General features: G+C 44.8%; 1 protein-coding gene across 1 annotated transcript in view; it reads right to left on the bottom strand.

The window, feature by feature from the left end:
* Positions 1-22,563, bottom strand: part of LOC115145179 (transforming growth factor beta receptor type 3-like) — a 138,999-nt gene that overhangs the window by 46,878 nt on the left and 69,558 nt on the right. Inside the window, exons 5-6 of the mRNA XM_029686509.2 lie at positions 7,055-7,238; positions 287-449 (exon numbers count right to left, since the gene is read on the bottom strand). Of these exons, the coding sequence (XP_029542369.1) occupies positions 287-449; positions 7,055-7,238 (347 nt within the window). The remainder of the gene's footprint in view (positions 1-286; positions 450-7,054; positions 7,239-22,563) is intronic.

Raw genomic sequence — 22,563 nt, forward strand, 5'->3', positions numbered from 1 at the left:
TTATATTTAGAGTTAGTGTGATTGACATAAAGGGCCAGATTACCAGAGACAGATTAAGCCCACTGCTGGACTAAAAGCACGTTCAATAGAGAATCTCCATTGAAAGTGTTCTTTGGTTCAGAACTATGCTTAATCTGTGTCCAGGAACCCAGCCTAAACTGGATAAATGTGCGTTTTATTTGGGTTGGACTATGTTTTGGTTCTGGTGGTGGGCTACAGTACTGACCTACTGGAGTTCTGGTTGTGTTATGGTTGTGTTATGGTTGTGTTGGTTTACAGTACTGACCTGCTGGAGTTGGGTGCTTGCAGCTCAATGATGTGGACCTCTTGGTCCTGGTCTGGTCCAGACAGGACACAGCCTTTAGAGGGCTGGGGCTCCACGTAGCCAGCTAGGTAGTTCAGAGACAGGAACTTGTTGTCAATCTTACAGGTATCTGAGAACACTGGGTCTGGAAGACGAAAGAAGAGGGTGGTTAGATGAGATGAGACGAGACGAGACTATGACTCAATGTATAATTCGAACACTGGAGGTGATGTGATTAAACTTGATTAATCCTCACGAGCAAGAAGTTCCGGTGGAGGCAGTCAAGGTTAATACGTAAACTTAATATACTGAAGTGATACTGGCAAGTGCAGTGTGCAAGTTTTTCTTTTCTTTCAGGATTAATCCTCATGAGGAAATGGGTGAGGTATTTACATTACTGCTCAGCCAACGTTTTGAGATATCCGAACACTTTGGGGTTGCTGGTAAAAGACAGGGACATACAGACAGCTTTTGCATTGAACACTATGATTCATGTTTCTGGGAAAATGAAAAGACATGTTGAACAATAGCCGTCATAAACACGTCCAATCAGTCATTCCTGTCAGGTTTCCCACCATTCTAAATTACTACCATTTATTTACTCAAATGTTATTATTCTCCATCCAACTGTCGGGGCATGCGATCCTCTTCTCAGTCTTTTACAAAACATGAAAAGTTAAGCCCAGATGCTTCCTTATTTGGCAAACAAGGTCTTGGACAATATAAACTAAAGAGGTTGGAATCTTCCTCCCTAGACCCACTCGTGCCCCCCTCTTGCTTGTTTTAAGTACCTGGTAGGACACAAAGCGGAAATCTGTCCAGCCTCATGAAACAGTAACAGAGAGAGATGGGGGGGACGGGACGGGGGGGACTGAGGTAAACATGGCACGTTGGGCCTTCGCCAAGACACAGTGTCTAATGACAGAGAGAGTGGCTGAATAGATGACTGCTTCAAGGCTAAGCAACCACACACTCTCTGTTTTCCTCCAAAGTGATTGATTACATGGAGAGAACAGTACATACCCCGGCTGTAATGTGTAACGGAGCCAGGACTCTACTCCTGGCAGTCACAGTGATACTGTCATGCAGTTGAAAGATAGTTGTTAGAAATGAGGTGCCCTATCTATCTGGATGTTGACGTAGGATGAAGTTGGACGTGCTGTCGGTTCGGTTTACAAAGGACCAGTGGGAAGTGATGAAGTGAAGGAAAGAGTGAAGCATGGCTTCAATGGATCAATCACACAACATCCGTGGAGGAAAGCCCTCAACTTCAAACAGCCTTAGTCCCTGCTACAGTAACTCTACTGCCCGGTGGAGAGGAGACACCTCTGACAGTTGGTCTCCACTCACAGCTCACAGTTGTCAAGGAACAGTTGACATTTGCTATACCCATTAACCTCTTCAGTCGACCCTCTACTTTTTTGAACATTTTGTTAAAAATCGCGCAACATTTCAGCGCCCTGCTACTCATGCCAGGAATATAGTACGTTCATATGGTTAGAATGTGTGGATAGGAAACCCTCGGACGTTTTTAAAACTGGTTAAATCACGACTGTGGCTATTACATAACGTGCGTTACATCGGAAAGCGCAGGAAAACCTGATCACAGAAAATGGAAATAAATATCCTTGCGCCACTTCAAGCAATTGTTAACAGTGAGCCGAATTAGATAAGACCGAGCATTCAACTCCCACAGCATCCCCATGTTGTCTAGAGTCTTGTGAATTGAATCCTCTTTGATTCTTGGTTGAACCGAAAGAGGGGCACGACTTACCTCCGGTCTCCGCCCAGATCATTCCGGAAGAGCTCTCTCCTGAAATTTTTTCCAAGACGACAGCTAATGATATTTACATCGCCTACGGATGATTTTTATCGCTTATTAACGTTTACTAATACCTAAAGTAGCATTACAAACGTATTTCAAGTGTTTTGTGAAAGTTTATCGTCTACTTTTTGAATTTTTAAAAATGACGTTACGTTGTGAAATCGCTGTTTTTTTCGTTTATCACACAGTCTACATATAACGATATCTTGGCTTTATATGGCCCGATTTAATCGAAATAAAGACCCAATAGTGTTTATGGGACATCTAGGAGTGCCAACAAAGAAGATGGTGAAAGGTAATGACTGTTTTCTATTTTATTGTGCGGTTTGTGTAACGCCGAAATGCTAATTATTTTGTTTACGTCCCCTGCTGTGCTTTTCTGTTGTAGTGTATTGGTGCATGCTATCAGATAATAGCTTCTCATGCTGTCGCCGAAAAGCATTTTAAAAATCTGACTTGTTGCCTGGATTCACAACGAGTGTAGCTTTAATTTGATACCCTGCATGTGTATTTTAATGAACTTTTGAGTTTTAACTAATACTATTAGCATTTAGCGTAGCACATTTGCATTTCCAGAGCTCTAGTTGGGAAGCAAGCGTCCCAACTAGAGGCAAGAGGTTAATGCCTTCCAGTTAGGTTTTACTACAAACTCTGCTTCTCAGAAGTGGTCTTCTTACAGACAAGTTAAGGAACAAGGCCCTTATTATCTTGTTTATTGGTAGCTCAAGGGGTTAAAGCTAGAATCTTTAGTAGAAACAATAACAAAGTGATTCTCCATCCCTGTTTAGTTAAAAAGCGGAGGGATGGGCCCGGAGAAATGTAACCACGCTCAAATTCATAGACAGACCTATGGATGGACTGACCATCCGTGATATCAAAAGTATCATTTTAAACATGTTTCGAGGCTATGAAGTGTTTGCTTATGTTTACATTGTTTACAAACAGAGTAAAACAAGCTCATATTTTGGGTTCTGATGGGGTATGAAAGTTTAACTAAGCTCATGAGGCATTTCTAAGTTATAGTCTTCAAGAATCAATGGGTATATATATATATTTTTATTTATAATTCCAGAAATGGATGTAGCAACTAAGGATTCTAGTTTTAAGAAGGAAAGAATACCATAAATGGATCCCTCCTTTGTGTGTTGGACCAAAACTGCTTGGAGACTTGAAACAGTCCCAGTAAAAAACTCTGTGCCAGTACAGAGTCAGTGTGCGGGGGCAACGGTTAGTTGAGGTAATATGTACATGTAGGTAGAGTTAATTAAAGTGACTATGCATAGATGACAACAGAGAGTGGCAGTGGTGTAGAGGGGGGCGGCAATGTGAATAGTCTGTGTAGCCATTTCACTAGATGTTCAACAGTCTTATGGCTTGGGAGTAGAAGCGGTTTAGAAGCCTCTTGGAGCTAGACTTGGCGCTCCGGTACCGCTTGCCATGTGGTAGCAGAGAGAACAGTCTATGAATAGGGTGGCTGGGATCTTTGACAATTTTCAGGGCCTTCCTCTGACACCGCCTGGTATAGAAGTTCTGGATGGCAGGAAGCTTGGCCCCAGTGATGTACTGGGCCGTTCGCACTACCCTCTGTAGTGCCTTGCAGTCGGAGGCCGAGCAGTTGCCATACCAGGCAGTGATGTAACCAGTCAGGATGCTCTTGATGGTGAAGCTGTAGAACCTTTTGAGGATCTAAGGACCCATGCCAAATCTTTTCAGTCTCCTGAGGGGGAATAGGTTTTGTCGTGCCCTCTTCCCGACTGTCATGGTGTGCTTGGACCATGTTAGTTTGTTGGTGATGTGGACACCAAGGAACTTGAAGCTCTCAACCTGCTCCACTGCAGCCCCGTCAATGAGGATCGGGCGTGCACGGTCCTCTTTTTTCTGTAGTCCACAATCATCTCCTTTGTCTTGATCACGTTGAGGGAAAGGTTGTTGTCCTGGCACCACACGGCCAGGTCTCTGACCTCCTCGCTATAGGCTGTCTCGTCGTTGTCGGTGATCAGGCATACCACTGTTGTATCATCTGCAAATTTAATGGTGGTGTTGGAGTCGTGCCTGGCCGTGCAGTCATGATTGAACAGGGAGTACAGGAGGTGGCTGAGCACGCACCCCTGAGGGGCCCCTGTGTTGAGGATCAGCGTGGCAGATGTGTTGTTACCTACCCTTACCACCTGGGGGTGGCCCGTCAGGAAGTCCAGGATCCAGTTGCAGAGGGAGGTGTTTAGTCCCAGGGTCCTTAGCTTATTGAAGAGCTTTGAGGGCACTATGGTGTTGAATGCTGAGCTGTAGTCAATGAATAGTATTCCCATCATAGGTGTTCCTTCCGTCCAGGTGGGAAAGGGCAGTGTGGAGTGCAATAGACACTGCATCATCTGTGGATCTGTTGGGGCGATATATAACTTGGAGTGGGTCTAGGGTTTCTGGGATGATGATGTTGATGTGAGCCATGACCAGCCGTTCAAAGTACTTCATGGCTACAGACGTGAGTGCTACGGGTCGGTAGTCATTTAGCAGGTTACCTTAAGGTTCTTGGGCACAGGCACAATGGTGGTCTGCTTAAAACATGTTGGTATTACAGACTCGGACAGGTTGAAAATGTCAGTGAAGACACTTGCTAGTTGGTCAGAGCATGCTCGCAGTACACGTCCTGGTAATCCGTCTGGCCCTGCGGCCTTGTGAATGTTGACCTGTCTAAAGGTCTTAGTCACAACGGCTGCGGAGAGCGTGATCACACTCTTCCGGTACAGGCTGGTGCTCTCATGCATGTTTCAGTGTTATTTGCCTCGAAGCAAGCATAGAAGTAGTTTATCTCATCCGGTAGGCTCATGTCACTGGGCAGCTCTTGGCTCTGCTTCCCTTTGTAGTCTGTAATGGTTTGCAGGCCCTGCCACATCCGACGAGCGTCAGAGGCGGTGTAGTAAGACTCAATCTTAGTCCTGTATTGACTCTTTGCCTGTTTGATGGTTCATCGGAGGGCATAGTGGGATATACGCTTCCTGGCTCCTTGAAAACGGCAGCTCTAGCCTTTAGCTCAATGCGGTAGCTGCCTGTAATCCATGGTTTCTGGTTGGGGTATGTACGTACGGTCACTGTGGGTACGACGTCATCGATACACTTATTGATGAAGCCAATGACAGATGTGGTGTACTCCTCAATGACATTGGAGGAATCCCGGAACATATTCCAGTCTGTGCTAGCAAAACAGTCCTGTAGCTTAGCATCTGCTTCATCTGACCACTTTTTTATTGATCTAGTCACGGGTGCATCCTGCTTTAATTTTAGCTTGTAAGCAGGAATCAGGAGGACATAATTATGGTCAGATTTGCCAAATGGAGGGCAAGGGACAGCTTTGTATGCATCTGTAGAGTATAGGTGGTCCAGAGTTTTTATCCCTCTGGTTGCACATTTACCATGTTGATAGAAATTAGGTAAAAACTGATGTAAGTTTCCCTGCATTAAAGTCCCCGGCTACTATAAGCACGGCCTCTGGGTGAGCATTATCTTGTTTGCTTTTGGCGGAATACAGCTCATTCAATGCTGTCTTAGTGCCAGCCTCTGACTGTGGTGGTATGTAAACAGCTACAAAGAATATAGATGAGAACTCTCTCGGTAGGTAATGTGGTCTGCAGCTTATCATGAGAAACTCTACCTCAGGTGAGCAATGGCTTGGGACTTCCTTAGATATTGTAAACCAGCTGTTGTTTACAAAAATACATAGACTGCCGCCTCTTGTCTTACCAGATGCCACTGTTCTATCCTGCCGGTACATCGTATAACCAGCCAGCTGTATGTTGATATTGTCGTCGTTCAGCCATGACTCCGTGAAGCATAGGATGTTACAGTTTTTAATGTCCGGTTGGTAGTTTAATCTTCCCAATAACTTGTCTATTTTATTGTCCAAAGATTGCATGTTTGCTAGCAGAATTGAGGGGAGTGGGGGTTTATTCAATCGCCGCCTATTCCACAGAAGGCACCCCACCCTCCGGCCTCTCTTTCTCCAACTCCTCTTCACACAGATCACTGGAGTCAGGGCCTGTTCCCGAGGGAGCCGTATATCCTTCGCCTCGGGCTCGTCAAGAGTCATAAAATAATAAAAAGGATTCTGGTAGCCCGTGGTGAGTAATCACAGTCCTGATGTCTAGAAATTATTTTCGGTCAAAAGAGTACAAAAATAGTTTAAAAAAATAAGTTACAAACAACGCAGATAAACTAACAAAAAAACTCCTGCTCCGGCGCCATTTTACAGCTAGCAATCAGAGCAGCGATTCTTCTCACAAACCTACTACGAAGACACAGACCCTCTCACAAACCTGCTCTGCATTTCCATCAGTCACTTCCTCCTCACTACACTGACTCTGGGCTCACAGTCAATGAAGAAAAGATGACAAGCAAGGAAAGCAAACAGCCAGATTACAAAAGAAAGAAAAGGTCCTTTCCTCCCGGCCAAGTCTAATTTGCTTTTTAAATGGAACTGAAAGCTGACCAGTGGATCTGAGACACAGAGAGAGTGTTAGCTCTGCTTCTCTGGGATTGTTTTATTTCTCTAGAGTCCAGTAAGTCCCAGGACTATCAATGGCTTCCATTGAGAGGCAATTACTGCGTGGGAACCACTTGATTAACGTTTAGTGGGGAAGAAAAGGCCTGTCACGAGGCAGAGAAAATATACTGTTAGTGAAGGTAGGTGTAAACGTCTCCCTAGGCATTCGAAACGGAAATGTGGCACTACCTTAGGACTGAGGCAATGTTTCTAACCTGCCTCTCAGAGTGAAACACACCTTCTCCCACTTTGATGTAGGCTTCCACTTGGAACCAATAGTTATCCTACAGAAGGGGCAGCCAAAGAACCCTGTATGGTTATAGGTAGCACCTTTCTCTAAGAGCGTCCTTCACAGAAATATTTCTAACTTCCCTCTGAAAGTAAAACACACCTTCTCCCACTTTAATGTAGATGTCCAGGGCGATCTTGAGTTCGGAGAAGGAGGTGACGGCTCTGTACTTCTTGGTGGCCCAGCTGAGGAGGTGCTCGTTGCCATGGGGAAGCACCTCCTTCTGAACCTGACAGTGGAGGGAGAAGTTCCCTGGAAGGAAGTAGACATCAGATCCCTCGGATACCTGGAGGAAGGAGAGATACCACAACAATACAGACAGTCAGCCAGAGAGACACTATGGCTTTACAGACACACAGAGAAGTGGACATCTGAGCTCTCTGATACCTGGAGGGTGGAGAGACACAATGATGTTACAGATAGACACTGTACATCAGGAGACATAACCCCTAAGACATGTCTGTAGACTGCTATGGCATTGGGTGTACTAAGACGCATAGTTATAACAGCCTACAGCCATTTCTCAGGGCTATAGGAGCCACAGAGGGACATCACTTTGCCTGTGAGGAAAAGAGCTGGAGGCAGGGGTTCCACAGAATGACTGTGATACAGTAGGTTTCTGTACGACACTATGGGCTGGTTTCCTAGCCACATATTAAGCCTAGTCCTGGACTAAAGAGCTAGATCAATGGAGAATCTAAAAGTACTTTTAGTCTAGGACTAGGCTTAATCTGCGTTTGGTAAACTTGTCCTAAGAGACTAGCCCTGGCATTATGGACCTGGTGTGACAGTAACTCAGAGAGAGACCATAGGAACAATAATACGGAGTGGAGATTTACAGGATTTGTAGTTCTAGAGACCAATAAGCATGGATTTAATGGTCGACTCAGTGAAATGACAGATATTGAGATGAGCACTATGCGGCTCACTTTCTGCACCGACGTCATATCGCTGAATCTACCTTTAATATCAGTGGGTATGATTTTTAATTTTTTTATTCCAATTTACATCAGATAACTCTGGATTACTTTCATCAGTCTCTATGGCAGATACTGAAGGAAATACATGTATAGAGTTACTGAGAATATAAAATGGTAAAGCTAAAAAAAAAAGTTGTGGATCAGACCTGTGACGTGATTTACTGTTAAGAAGCTGCACTTTCTCTATTGGGCTCATGAAGTTAGTTTTCAAGACTTCCACTCACAAGGACTTCTTTGTTGATAAAGATATATATGCCCATAAAATCCAATGCTCTATTGACATGCTCATCCACTTTATGGGGAAAGAAGAAATTCAAGACAATAAAAGTCAAGGCCTGCCTCGAGGCAAACAGAAAAAGGGCGAAGAGCAGACTTTTGCAAATTCAAACCTTCCATCTGAACTTTGCCAAAAGACATCTTTGACACTCCATCCGCGATCGTTATTTCAAGGCCTCTCGCAATGTGCACTCCGTATTTTTACACATGGTCTCCTTACACAATAAGATGCATGGTATCTACTGATTACGTAATGTTATTGTGCGTCATCACTAGTGTGCAGGATTTTTCTCAAAATGGCTGCATACAGCTGGAGAGGTATGGTCGCTGCCTGTCATGAACGTAGCCAGCAGACACACAAACACACATATGATGGCATATGTTCACGCTACTTTGTCTTTGTCGTAGGAAACACAACTGAAAGACACACGTGTCTGTGTATGCGTGCTCACACACACACACACACACACACACACACACACACACACACACACACACACACACACTAATAAATAAATCAGAGGCACAAAGAAATAGACTACTTTTAGCAATGCAGTTTGTTTGGAGTTAGCATTATAGTCTAAAAGTAAATCATTTTGCCATATGAGAGCGGGATATATTGCATCCAGATGTGATACAGGGGGCCGTAGCCTAAGCCTAGGTAGGCAAAAGGCTGCGAGACTGCAAAACCCAGCTGTGATACGCAGAGTGACAAAAAATTAGTGTAAAATGTGTGCGGAGCCCTGAGACCACAATGAAGTGCTGATTTGTCTGCTGGCAGGGAGGGATGGAGGGAAAGAGAGTAACTTGGCTGAGCTTGGCGTGTGTGCATGCATGCGTGTGAGTGCGCAGAAGAGAGAGAGCGAGAGAGTGAGACCACCCCTTTGGCCCTTAACGGACCTCAACCCATATGCTTCACTTCATAGAGATAAACATTCACATGTGCTGGAAAAAAAACTACTGACTGTAGTACAACTGTGAGCAGAGCTGAGTATCCCAGGCCAGCCAGGCAGCCCTAACACACGGTCTGGTCTAGATAACCTACCTCATTATATTTATCATGATGTTTTTCTTATTCCCACGGCCTCCTATCTAACATGGGGAGGGCAGTTGACCGTGCTGCCTGGCAGGCCCAATTAAAACATTAACTCATAACACTTAGGATCGTTCCCAGTTTGTTGCATTACCCATAATTTTGAAGTTTTCCAAAGAGGGGGAAGAGGAAAACAAAACACATTATTTCAGATCATGGTGTTTGCTTGTTTGTTTGAAAATTGGGTATTTGGAACTCCAGACAGAGAGGTTCTCCATTTCCCTCCAGCACACACACAAACACACGTCACACACGGCCCAGCCAACACCATGTGCAACATCTGCCTGACCCCTGGCCGCTCCTTTCTACGTTCCTGGCATTGTCACCACAGATGATGAATGCCAAGACCAGGGAGACAGATACTGTCGAAGAATTCACCGCAACGTAGCTATTTATTTTGAGTGATAACGTTTACTACGACTACGGCAGGAAGGAAAGGAAAACTTTAGTGGAGAAAGACGGAGTGCCGCGCCTCCGCCTGACTGCCTCACCTCAGCAATCAAAAGTGATATAGAGCCGTGGACGAGTGCTGAAACAAGGAGAGGAGGAGATGGTTGGGGTTTACTTTGGGAAACCTTGCCAAGCTCAGCAGAGTTCATCAATTTAATTGCGGCAATACGTCTGTAATTAGTCTGAAAGAATTAGAGGTGGAAGCCTGAAAAACCAAATTAGCTCCAGGCCGTTCGAGGGTGATTTGAAATGGTAACATGAAAGAAGAGACTCAGAGAGACACTGGGACTCAACAAACCTGCTCTCTCTATCTAAACAAACCCGAGATCCATACTCCGTTAGCTGAGTGAGAGAAAGAGAGAGAAAGCTTGTTTAGAAGAACGTGTTAAAAAAAAAACATTGTACAGTGCATTCGGAAAGTATTCAGACCCATTTTGCCACATTTTGTTACGTTACAGCCTTATTCTAAAATTGATTAAATAAAACATTTTCTTCAGCAATCTACACACAATAACCAATAATGACAATGCAAAAACGGGTTTCTAGAAATGTTTGCACATTTATAAAATTTTTAAAAAAGACATACTTGATTTACATAAGTATTCAGGCCCTTTGCTATGAGACTCGAAATTGAGCTCAGGTGCTTCCTGTTTCCATTGATCATCCTTGAGATGTTTCGACAACTTGATTTGAATCCACCTGTGGTAAATTCAATTTATTGGATATGATTTGGAAAGGCACACACCTGTCTATATAAGGTCTCACAGTTGACAGTGCATGTCAGAGTAAAACCAAGCCATGAGGTCAAAGGAATTGTCCGTAGAACTCCGAGACAGGATTGTGTCGAGGCACAGATCTGGGGAAGGGTACCAAAAAATGTCTGCAGCATTGAAGGTCCCCAAGAACACAGTGGCCTCCATCATTCTTCAACAACTACCTCTTTCCCTACTGTATTTATTTTATTTATTCATTTTGCTCCTTTGCACCCCATTATTTTTATTTCTACTTTGCACATTCTTCCACTACAAATCTACCATTCCAGTGTTTTACTTGCTATATTGTATTTACTTTGCCACCATGGCCTTTTTTTGCTTTTACCTCCCTTATCTCACCTCATTTGCTCACATCGTATATAGACTTGTTTCTACTGTATTATTGACTGTATGTTTGTTTTACTCCATGTGTAACTCTGTGTCGTTGTATGTGTCGAACTGCTTTGCTTTATCTTGGCCAGGTCGCAACTGTAAATGAGAACTTGTTCTCAACTTGCCTACCTCGTTAAATAAAGGTGAAATAAAAAAAATAGTTTGGGACCACCAAGACAGTTCCTAGAGCTGGTCGCAAGGCCAACTGAGCAATCGGGGAGAAGGGTGACAAAGAACTAGATGATCACTATGACAGAGCTCTAGAGTTCCTCTGTGGAGATGGGAGAACCTTCCAGAAGGACAACCATCTCTGCAGCACTCCACCAATCAGGCCTTTATAGTAGAGTGGACAGACGGAAGCCATTCCTCAGTAAAAGGCACATGACAGCCCGCTTGGAGTTAAAAGGCACCTAAAGACTCTCAGACCATGAGAAACAAGATTCTCTGGTCTGCTGAAACCAAGACTGAACTATTTGGCCTGAATGCCAAGCGTCACGTCTGGAGGAAACCTGGCACCATCCCTACGGGGAAGCATGGCGGTGGCAGCATCATTCTGTGAGGATGTTTTTCAGTGGCAGGGACTGGGAGGCTAATCAGGACCGAGGCAAAGATGAACGGAGCAAAGTACAGAGAGATCCTTGATTTTAAAAAACTCCAGAGCGCCCAGGACCCCAGACTGGGGTGAAAGTTCACTTTCCAACAGGACAACGACCCTTAGCACACAACCAAGACAATACAGGAGTGGTTTTGGGACAAGTCTCTGAATGTCCATGAGTGGCCCAGCCAGAGCCCAGACTTGAACCCGATCAAACATCTCTGTATTGACCTGAAAATAGCTGTGCAGCAACGCTCCCCATCCAACCTGACAGAGCTTGAGAGGATCTGCAGAGAAGAATGGGAGAAACTCCCCAAATACAGGTGCGCCAAGCTTGTAGCGACATACCCAAGAAGACTCTATTATGTAATCACTGCCAAAGGTGCTTCAACAAAGTACTGAGTAAATTGTCTGAATACTTATGTAAATGTGATATTTCAGTTTTTTTATATATATAAATTAGCAAACATTTCTAAAAACCCTGTTTTTGCTTTGTCATTATGGGGTATTGTGTGTAAATTGATGAAGAAAAAAAAACAATTTAATACATTTTAGAATAAGGCTGTAACGTAACAAAATGTGGAAAAAATGTCAAGGGGTCTGAATACTTTCCGAATGCACCGTAAGGGCAAGGTGTGCTGCTCTGTTTTCAACCAGCTGCAGATTTGCTAGGTCTTTCTTTGCTTAATTTGACCATATTACCGGACAGTAATCAAGGACATACCTCTCCCCATCTTCACAACAACATAGTCAATATGAGTTCACCATGATAATTGACCATCCAATGTTATACCTAGGAGTTTAGTACCTCTAACTTTCTCACTCATCATTATTTAAGATTCATTAAGGATTATCTGCAATCATAAGCAATGTTTTTATCAAAGACTTGAAAGTTGGGAAAAATAAGAAATTAGCATCTACTTTTACAAGAACAAATAAAGTGTGAAGCCAGGACTTGCAAAAGAACTGCTTGAAAGCCATACCATTTCCAAGTTAAGGTATTGTTCATTGTTTGGCTCCCAGAGTATTAACAATACTACAAAGTAGTGTTGCATGCAAAGACATCAAAGTAGTGTTGCATGCATACACTCTTAGATAAAAGGGTTCCAAAAGGGTTATTCGGCTGTCCCCATAGGATAATCCTTTTTGGTTGCAGGTAGAACCATTTTTGGCTCAATGTAGAATCCTCTGTAGAACGGGTTCTACGTGGAACCAAAAAAGGGTTTAACCTGGTAGCAAAAAAGGGTTCTATCTGCAACCAAAAAGGATTATTCAAAGGGGTCCCCTATGCAGACGGACAGAATCCTTTAAGGTTCTAGATAGCACCTTTTTTTTCTAAGAGTGTAGACGTCAAAGTAGTTATACATCCATAGACATCAATAACTGTCACAAAGGAATGATTAACGCAATGAAACAATTGGGAGAAAAATATTCATACAATACACAGTACAGTCATTTTTGTCGGTTTTATAGTCCCTACTCTCATAACACGTACACTACTCATTGCCTTGGGCGTATCAGCCATTTCTCCCTGAGAAGAGAAGAGGAGGACCTGTCTGGAAACAGGACTGAACGTGCAGAGAGAGAAGGCCCAATCCCTGAACACATACATATATGTTGTTTATCCATCCTCTTCTCACAAACAGAACCAGACAGACAGACAACCTAGATTAGTCCTGGGCTCATTTCACTGTATGACCTCATACCGAACGCAACCAAGCAGGGGAGCTGAATGTCTGTTTGGCCTCTTTCTGTCTGTCTGTCTGGAATCAGCTCAGGTTTGCACTCAATAGCCATGGAACTTTACAAAGCCAAGAGTTTACCTCATTCTACCTAACTGGGCATGGAACTAATAGCGCTAATCTCCAATGAGGTGTTCTTGGGCAGTCAAATAAGAGGGGGTGCTTGGGTGGAACCAGCGATGGACCTCTAGCTTGGCAAATTTTCTTAAAGCCTGCTCTGAAAAATACTAACCTGGTGCTAGCGGACTAGCCTAACTTCTTTCCATGGGTGTAAGACGATGAGAAGGGTGTCTGCTGCTCTCCACTTCATGTCTGTTGAAAAGCAACATCAGCTTTGACATCAGCCAGCCTCAACTACTCAGCAGATTGCACTGAACATGCAATAGGATACAATGAAATATTACGCCTGACTTTTCAAAAGAGATAGCTGCTGCCATAATTTGTCGGCATTAGTCTAAAATGTTCCAAAGTCTACAGTTCCTAACAGCCATAGAGAGCGAAGCCTCCTCACTGTAAGATTGGTCCCTTCCTTCCCTCCCCAAGTATAAAACCCAACAATAACATGTGCCTGCTGCCCAGTACCCTTTACGGTCCGTGGCTTTTTAAAAGCATATGCCTGTGGTTGGTTTCCTGGCCTCTCTGCCTGTGTGTGTGTGTGTGAACGTCTACATATTATTGCCATATGTGCTGGTCGCGTGAGGGGAGAGAAGAGACGCCGTGCCAAATTATATCAATTATCAGAGTGTTGCAATCCTCCAACTCTCTCGCTAAGCAACACGAAGCAACACCCAGAGTACAACCGGAGAAAACACCATGTCTGGCTGGAGAAGACGAGGTGTTCCAAACAGTGGGAGACAGGGAGGGAGGCCTCAGGGACAGAGAGAAGATGTGAGATAATAGAAGCGTGCTCTAATGCAGGGATGTTATGAATGTGATAAATGCTTTTTTGTGGGTGATTTGATCTGCTCTCTCTATATAGGCTCCAGAGAGCTAATCAAGTTGCTGGCATGTGTGTGTGTGTGTGTGTGTGTGTGTGTGTGTGTGTGTGTGTGTGTGTGTGAGTGAGTGAGTGAGTGAGTGAGTGAGTGAGTGAGTGAGTGAGTGAGTGAGTGAGTGAGTGAGTGAGTGAGTGAGTGAGTGAGAGAGAGTGAGAGAGAACTGGCAGTGAGAGGTGTTGTGTAGAAAACAACACCATCTGTCTCTGCACCACGGCAGAACGTTCCTGTAGATCTGTCTCTGAAGAAAAAACAATATTGGGCTGGCCATGGTTCCATTTAACGAGCACAGAGAACGAAAGAGGGAGCGGGAGAGAGAGAAAAGTAGAGAAAGACACCAAAAGGAGAGAGAGAGAGAGAAAGAAAAGAGAGAAAGAAAGAATCACACCAAATCCAAATAATGCAATAAAAGAAGAAACGAGAGAAAAGGATAAAGACTTGGCAAACACAGAAAGAGCAACAAATTCCAACAGCTAAACTTTACAGTGTTGGTCCATCAAAAGGCGAGAGAGAACAGAGATGTGTTTCAGATCAAACTAGTCAAACAAGGCACGATAACCCTTTAAAACATAGGGCCTGTGTCCCAAATGGCACTCTATCCTCTATGGGCCCTGGTCAAAAGTAGTGCACAACATAGGGAATAGGCTACCATTTGAGACATAGAGCCAACTTAAAGACACCTCTCTGGAGATGTGCCCTCCTACGGATCCTGATTGTCTCCCGGTGAAATTACATTGGCTTGATTTGCTGTGTCCATCCCTCATCTCATGTCCGACTTCATGTTTTTTCATTACTCAGTACTTCTGATTGACAGGGAGTGCTGCGTAGCATGTTTTACAACAGAATGTCTGGATTTGAGGCCAAGGATTTGAAAACGCTGCAGGCAGGAGGGTCCAGCGGGCCAACAGCAACAGTGTGCTCACCAGGCAGAGCAGAGCAGGGCTGAACTGTAGCGGTTCCAGGGCCCATATGTGTCCATCTGTGGACCCTAGAACCAGGGACCAGGAAACAAGGCCTTGCAGCGCTGATTCAGAGTTGATTCAGGGCCCCATTAGCCCCAGGATATAGTCAATCTAATGGGGGAAAAGCGTAGAGGAGGTCTGGTTGTGTGGCTAGACCCTCAGGGTCTGAGGTGGTAAGATCTAAAAACCATTACTATTCATTCTGTTACTCTGCATACCCACCACACAACACCAGCTCCTCTCCAACTCTACAAGAGGGTTCACTCAAATGTGGCCGGTGGTGCGCAAGCTGAACTTGGCACTGTGTCTCACTAGCTCAGGCTTCACATACAGTACACATACAGTCCTCCAGACTGTAAAGAATACCGCCAGTGAGAGTATAAGTGTGGTTCTGATCTGGTTACTATGGGTTGAGGAAGGTGCTGTGACATGCAGATATTGCATTTATACTGCAGTCTTCTTCTTCTGCAGGTCAGACTGTTTGACTCCGACACATGTACTGCAGTTGGTGTGAGCAGAGCTACGGGCCAGGGATGCAGAGTGAAACACTGACTGAGTGTGAGAGGATTGGGGATTCGTCCATTCTCTCAGCAGCTCGTCCCGTCTCTTTGTCCAGACCGGTCAGTGTTTGGGTTCCATCATGGCGGCATGTTAACGAGGCATCCCCGTGGAGCCAACCTGAACCTGAGGAGAGGAGCTGGCCTGACAGATGGGATGTAACAGGCAGCTCATTCTGCTCACAGCCAGAGTACCCAGGGATGTCACTCAAACACACAACTCAACGCTAACCTTACTTTGCCATAGCTAAGGACCAGAGTGGCTCACAGACAGACAGATAATCTGGTACATTCACCTCAACGTGAATGTGCCGGAATAGGACTTAGATATGACTCATAGGTTTCACGTGTCTACAGTATATGCATTACTTGCCAGGCCATAAAGAGAATGTCATCTACAGTGAGGGGGAAAGTATTTGATCCCCTGCTGATTTTGTACCTTTGCCCACTGACAAAGAAATGATAAGTCTATCATTTTTTATTTTTTATTTCACCTTTATTTAACCAGGTAGGCTAGTTGAGAACAAGTTCTCATTTGCAACTGCGACCTGGCCAAGATAAAGCATAGCAGTGTGAACAGACAACACAGAGTTACACATGGAGTAAGCAATTAACAAGTCAATAACACAGTAGAAAAAAATGGGCAGTCTATATACAATGTGTGCAAAAGGCATGAGGAGGTAGGCGAATAATACAATTTTGCAGATTAACACTGGGGTGATAAAAGATCAGATGGTCATGTACAGGTAGAGATATTGGTGTGCAAAAGAGCAGAAAAGTAAATAAATAAATACATTAAAAAAAAAACAGTATAAAAACAGTATGGGGATGAGGTAGGTGAAAATGGGTGGGCTATTTACCAATAGACTATGTACAGCTGCAGCGATCGGTTAGCTGCTCGGATAGCTGATGTTTGAAGTTGGTGAGGAGATAAAAGTCTCCAACTTCAGCGATTTTTGCAGTTCATTCCAGTCACAGGCAGCAGAGTACTGGAACGAAGGCGGCCAAATGAGGTGTTGGCTTTAGGGATGATCAGTGAGATACACCTGCTGGAGCGTGTGCTACGGATGGGTGTTGCCATCGTGACCAGTGAACTGAGATAAGGCGGAGCATTACCTAGCATGGACTTGTAGATGACCTGGAGCCAGTGGGTCTGGCGACGAATATGTAGCGAGGGCCAGCCGACTAGAGCATACAAGTCGCAGTGGTGGGTGGTATAAGGTGCTTTGGTGACAAAACGGATGGCACTATGATAGACTGCATCCAGTTTGCTGAGTAGAGTGTTGGAAGCCATTTTGTAGATGACATCGCCGAAATCGAGGATCGGTAGGATAGTCAGTTTTACTAGGGTAAGCTTGGCGGCGTGAGTGAAGGAGGCTTTGTTGCGGAATAGAAAGCCGACTCTTGATTTGATTTTCGATTGGAGATGTTTGATGTGAGTCTGGAAGGAGAGTTTGCAGTCTAGCCAGACACCTAGGTACTTATAGATGTCCACATATTCAAGGTCGGAACCATCCAGGGTGGTGATGCTAGTCGGGCATGCGGGTGCAGGCAGCGATCGGTTGAAAAGCATGCATTTGGTTTTACTCGCGTTTAAGAGCAGTTGGAGGCCACGGAAGGAGTGCTGTATGGCATTGAAGCTCGTTTGGAGGTTAGATAGCACAGTGTCCAATGACGGGCCGAAAGTATATAGAATGGTGTCGTCTGCGTAGAGGTGGATCAGGGAATCGCCCGCAGCAAGAGAAACATCATTGATATATACAGAGAAAAGAGTCGGCCCGAGAATTGAACCCTGTGGCACCCCCATAGAGACTGCCAGAGGACCGGACAGCATGCCCTCCGATTTGACACACTGAACTCTGTCTGCAAAGTAATTGGTGAACCAGGCAAGGCAGTCATCCGAGAAACCGAGGCTACTGAGTCTGCCGATAAGAATATGGTGATTGACAGAGTCGAAAGCCTTGGCGAGGTCGATGAAGACGGCTGCACAGTACTGTCTTTTATCGATAGCGGTTATGATATCGTTTAGTACCTTGAGCGTGGCTGAGGTGCACCCGTGACCGGCTCGGAAACCAGATTGCACAGCGGAGAAGGTACGGTGGGATTCGAGATGGTCAGTGACCTGTTTGTTGACTTGGCTTTCGAAGACCTTAGATAGGCAGGGCAGGATGGATATAGGTCTATAGCAGTTTGGGTCCAGGGTGTCTCCCCCTTTGAAGAGGGGATGACTGCGGCAGCTTTCAATCCTTGGGGATCTCAGACGATATGAAAGAGAGGTTGAACAGGCTGGTAATAGGGGTTGCGACAATGGCGGCAGATAGTTTCAGAAATAGAGGGTCCAGATTGTCAAGCCCAGCTGATTTGTACGGGTCTAGGTTTTGCAGCTCTTTCAGAACATCTGCTATCTGGATTTGGGTAAAGGAGAACCTGGAGAGGCTTGGGCGAGGAGCTGCGGGGCGGAGCTGTTGGCCGAGGTTGGAGTAGCCAGGCGGAAGGCATGGCCAGCCGTTGAGAAGTGCTTATTGAAGCTTTCGATAATCGTGGATTTATCGGTGGAGACCGTGTTACCTAGCCTCAGTGCAGTGGGCAGCTGGGAGGAGGTACTCTTGTTCTCCATGGACTTCACAGTGTCCCAGAACTTTTTGGAGTTGGAGCTACAGGATGCAAACTTCTGCCTGAAGAAGCTGGCCTTAGCTTTCCTGACTGACTGCGTGTATTGGTTCCTGACTTCCCTGAACAGTTGCATATCACGGGGCTATTCGATGCTATTGCAGTCCGCCACAGGATGTTTTGTGCTGGTCGAGGGCAGTCAGGTCTGGAGTGAACCAAGGGCTGTATCTGTTCTTGGTTCTGCATTTTTTGAACGGAGCATGCTTATCTAAAATGGTGAGGAAGTTACTTTTAAAGAATGACCAGGCATCCTCAACTGACGGGATGAGGTCAATGTCCTTCCAGGATACCCGGGCCAGGTCGATTAGAAAGGCCTGCTCACAGAAGTGTTTTAGGGAGCGTTTGACAGTGATGAGGGTGGTCGTTTGACTGCGGCTCCGTGGCGGATACAGGCAATGAGGCAGTGATCGCTGAGATCCTGGTTGAAGACAGCGGAGGTGTATTTGGAGGGCCAGTTGGTCAGGATGACGTCTATGAGGGTGCCCTTGTTTACAGAGTTAGGGTTGTACCTGGTGGGTTCCTTGATGATTTGAGTGAGATTGAGGGCATCTAGCTTACATTGTAGGACTGCCGGGGTGTTAAGCATATCCCAGTTTAGGTCACCTAACAGAACAAACTCTGAAGCTAGATGGGGGGCGATCAATTCACAAATGGTGTCCAGGGCACAGCTGGGAGCTGAGGGTGGCCGGTAGCAGGCGGCAACAGTGAGAGACTTATTTCTGGAGAGGGTAATTTTCAAAATTAGTAGTTCGAACTGTTTGGGTATGGACCTGGAAAGTATGACGTTACTTTGCAGGCTATCTCTGCAGTAGACTGCAACTCCGCCCCCTTTGGTAGTTCTATCTTGACGGAAGATGTTATAGTTGGGTATGGAAATCTCTGAATCATTTGAATGGTAGGTTTATTGAAACAGCGAGAGACAGAATAACAACAACAAAAATCCAGAAAAACGCACATCAAAAATGTTATAAATTGATTTGCAATTTAATGAGGGAAGTATTTGACCCCCTAATGAGGGAAGTATTTGACCCCCTCTCAATCAGAAAGATTTCTGGCTCCTAGGTGTCTTTTATACAGGTAACGAGCTGAGATTAGGAGCACACTCTTAAAGGGAGTGCTCCTAATCTCAGAAAACTATGAAGTAACACATATGGAATCATGTAGTAATCAAAAAAGGGTTTAACAAATCAAAATATATTTTGTATTTCAGATTCTTCAAATAGCCACCCTTTGCCCACTAAGCCCAGACCAGATGGGATGGCGTATTACTGCAGAATTATGTGGTGTGAATTATGTGAAGTGTGCCTTCAATTGTAAATAAATCACAGACAGTGTCACCAGCAAAGCACCCCCACACCATAACACCACCTCCTCCATGCATTACTGTGGGAAATACACATGCCGAGATCATCCGTACACTCACATCGAGTCTCACACGGCGTTTGGAACCAAAAAATTTGGACTCCAGACGAAAGGACAAATTTCCACCGGTCTCATGTCCATTGCTCATGTTTCTTGGCCCAAGCAGGTATCTTATTATTATTGGTGTCCTTTAGTAGTGGTTTCTTTGTAGCAATTCGACCATGAAGGCCTGATTCACACAGTCTCCTCTGAACAGTTGATGTTGAGACGTGTCTGTTACTTGAACTTTGTGAAGCATTTATTTGGGCTGCAATTTCTGAGGCTGGTAACTCTAATGAACTTATCCTCTGCAGCAGAGGTAACTCTTGGTCTACCATTCCTGTGGCGATCCTCAGCCAGTTTCATCAGAGCGCTTGATGGTTTTTGCGACTGCACTTGAAGAAACTTTAAAAGTTCTTGAAATTCTCCGTATTGACTGACCTTCATATCTTGAACCAATGATGGACTGTCGTTTCTCTTTACTTTTTTGAGCTATTCTTGCCGTAATATGAACTTGGTCTTTTATCAAATAGGGCTATCGTCTGTATATCCCCCTACCTTGTCACAACACAACTGATTGGCTCAAACACATTAAAAAGGAAAGAAATTCCACAAAATAACTTAAAATAAGGCACACCTGTTAATTGAAATGCAATCCATGTTACCTCATGAAGCTGGTTGAGAGAATGCCAAGCGTGTGCAAAGCTGTCAGTAAGGCAAAGGGTGGCTATTTGAAGAATCTCAAATATAACATATATTTTGATTTGTTTAACACTTTTTTGGTTACTACATGATTCCATGTGTTATTTCAGAGTTTTGATGTCTTCACTATTATTCTATAATGTAAAAAATTGTAAAAAAATAAAAAACAAACCTTGAATGAGTAGGCGTTCTAAAACGTTTGACTGGTAGTGTACACACACACACACACACACACACACACACACACACACACACACACACACTCAGTGTACAAAACATTATGAACACCTGCTCTTTCAATGACAGACTGACCAGGTGAAAGTTATGATCCCTTACTGATGTGACTTGTTAAATCCACTTCAATCAGTGTAGATGAAGGGGAGGAGACAGGTTAAAGAACGATTTCGTAAGCCTTGAGATAATTGAGACATGGATTGTGTATGTGCGCCATTCAGAGGGTGAATGGGAAATACAAAATATTTAAGTGCATTTGAACGGGGTATGGTAGTAGGTGCCAAGCACACCGGTTTGTGTCTGGAACTGCAATACTGCTGGGTTTTTCACGCTCAACAGCTTCCTGTGTGTATCAAGAATGGTCCACCGCCCAAATTACATCCAGCAACCATGACACAACTGTGGGAAGCATTGGAGTCAACATGGGCCAGTATCCCTGTGGAACCTTTGACACTTTGTAGAGTCCATGCCCTGACAAATTGAGTCTGTTCTGAGGGCAAAAGTGGCAGGGGGGTACAACTGAATTAGGAAGGTGTTCTTCATTTTTTGTAAACTCAGTGTATATACAGTGGGGAGAACAAGTATTTGATACACTGCCGATTTTGCAGGTTTTCCAACTTACAAAACATGTAGAGGTCTGTATTTTTTATCATAGCTTCAACTGCAAGAGACGGAATCTAAAACACAAATCCAGAAAATCACATTGTAAGATTTTTAAGTAATTAATTAGCATTTTATTGCATGACATAAGTATTTGATCACCTACCAACCAGTAAGAATTCCGGCTCTCACAGCCCTCCTGTTCTCCACTCATTACCTGTATTAACTGCACCTGTTTGAACTCATTACCTGTATAAAAGACACCTGTCCACACACTCAATCAAACAGACTCCAACGTCTCCACAATGGCCAAGACCAGAGAGCTGTGTAAGGACATCAGGGATAAAATTGTAGACCTGCACAAGGCTGGGATGGGCTACAGGACAATAGGCAAGCAGCTTGGTGAGAAGGCAACAACTGTTGCCGCAATTATTAGAAAATGGATGAAGTTCAAGATGACGGTCAATCACCCTCGGTCTGGGGCTCCATGCAAGATCTCACCTCGTGGGGCATCAATGATCATGAGGAAGGTGAGGGATCAGCCCAGAACTACACAGCAGGACCTGGTCAATGACCTGAAGAGAGCTGGGACCACAGTCTCAAAGAAAACCATTAGTAACACACTACGCCGTCATGGATTAAAATACTGCAGCGCACGCAAGGTCCCCCTGCTCAAGCCAGCGCATGTCCAGGCCCGTCTGAAGTTTGCCAGTGACCATCTGGATGATCCAGAGGAGGAATGGGAGAAGGTCATGTGGTCTGATGAGACAAAAATATAGCTTTTTGGTCTAAACTCCACTCGCCGTGTTTGGAGGAAGAAGAAGGATGAGTACAACCCCAAGAACACCATCCCAACCGTGAAGCATGGAGGTGGAAACATCCTTCTTTGGGCATGCTTTTCTGCAAAGGGGACAGGACGACTGCACCGTATTGAGGGGAGGATGGATGGGGCCATGTATCGCGAGATCTTGGCCAACAACCTCCTTCCCTCAGTAAGACCATTGAAGAAGGGTTGTGGCTGGGTCTTCCAGCATTACAACGACCCGAAACACACAGCCAGGGCAACTAAGGAGTGGCTCCGTAAGAAGCATCTCAAAGTCCTGGAGTGGCCTAGCCAGTCTCCAGACCTGAACCCAATAGAACATCTTTGGAAGGAGCTGAAAGGCCATATTGCCCAGCGACAGCCCCGAAACCTGAAGGATCTGGAGA

The sequence above is a fragment of the Oncorhynchus nerka genome, linkage group LG17, assembly GCF_034236695.1.
Source record: "Oncorhynchus nerka isolate Pitt River linkage group LG17, Oner_Uvic_2.0, whole genome shotgun sequence".
NCBI classification, from domain to species: domain Eukaryota; kingdom Metazoa; phylum Chordata; class Actinopteri; order Salmoniformes; family Salmonidae; genus Oncorhynchus; species Oncorhynchus nerka.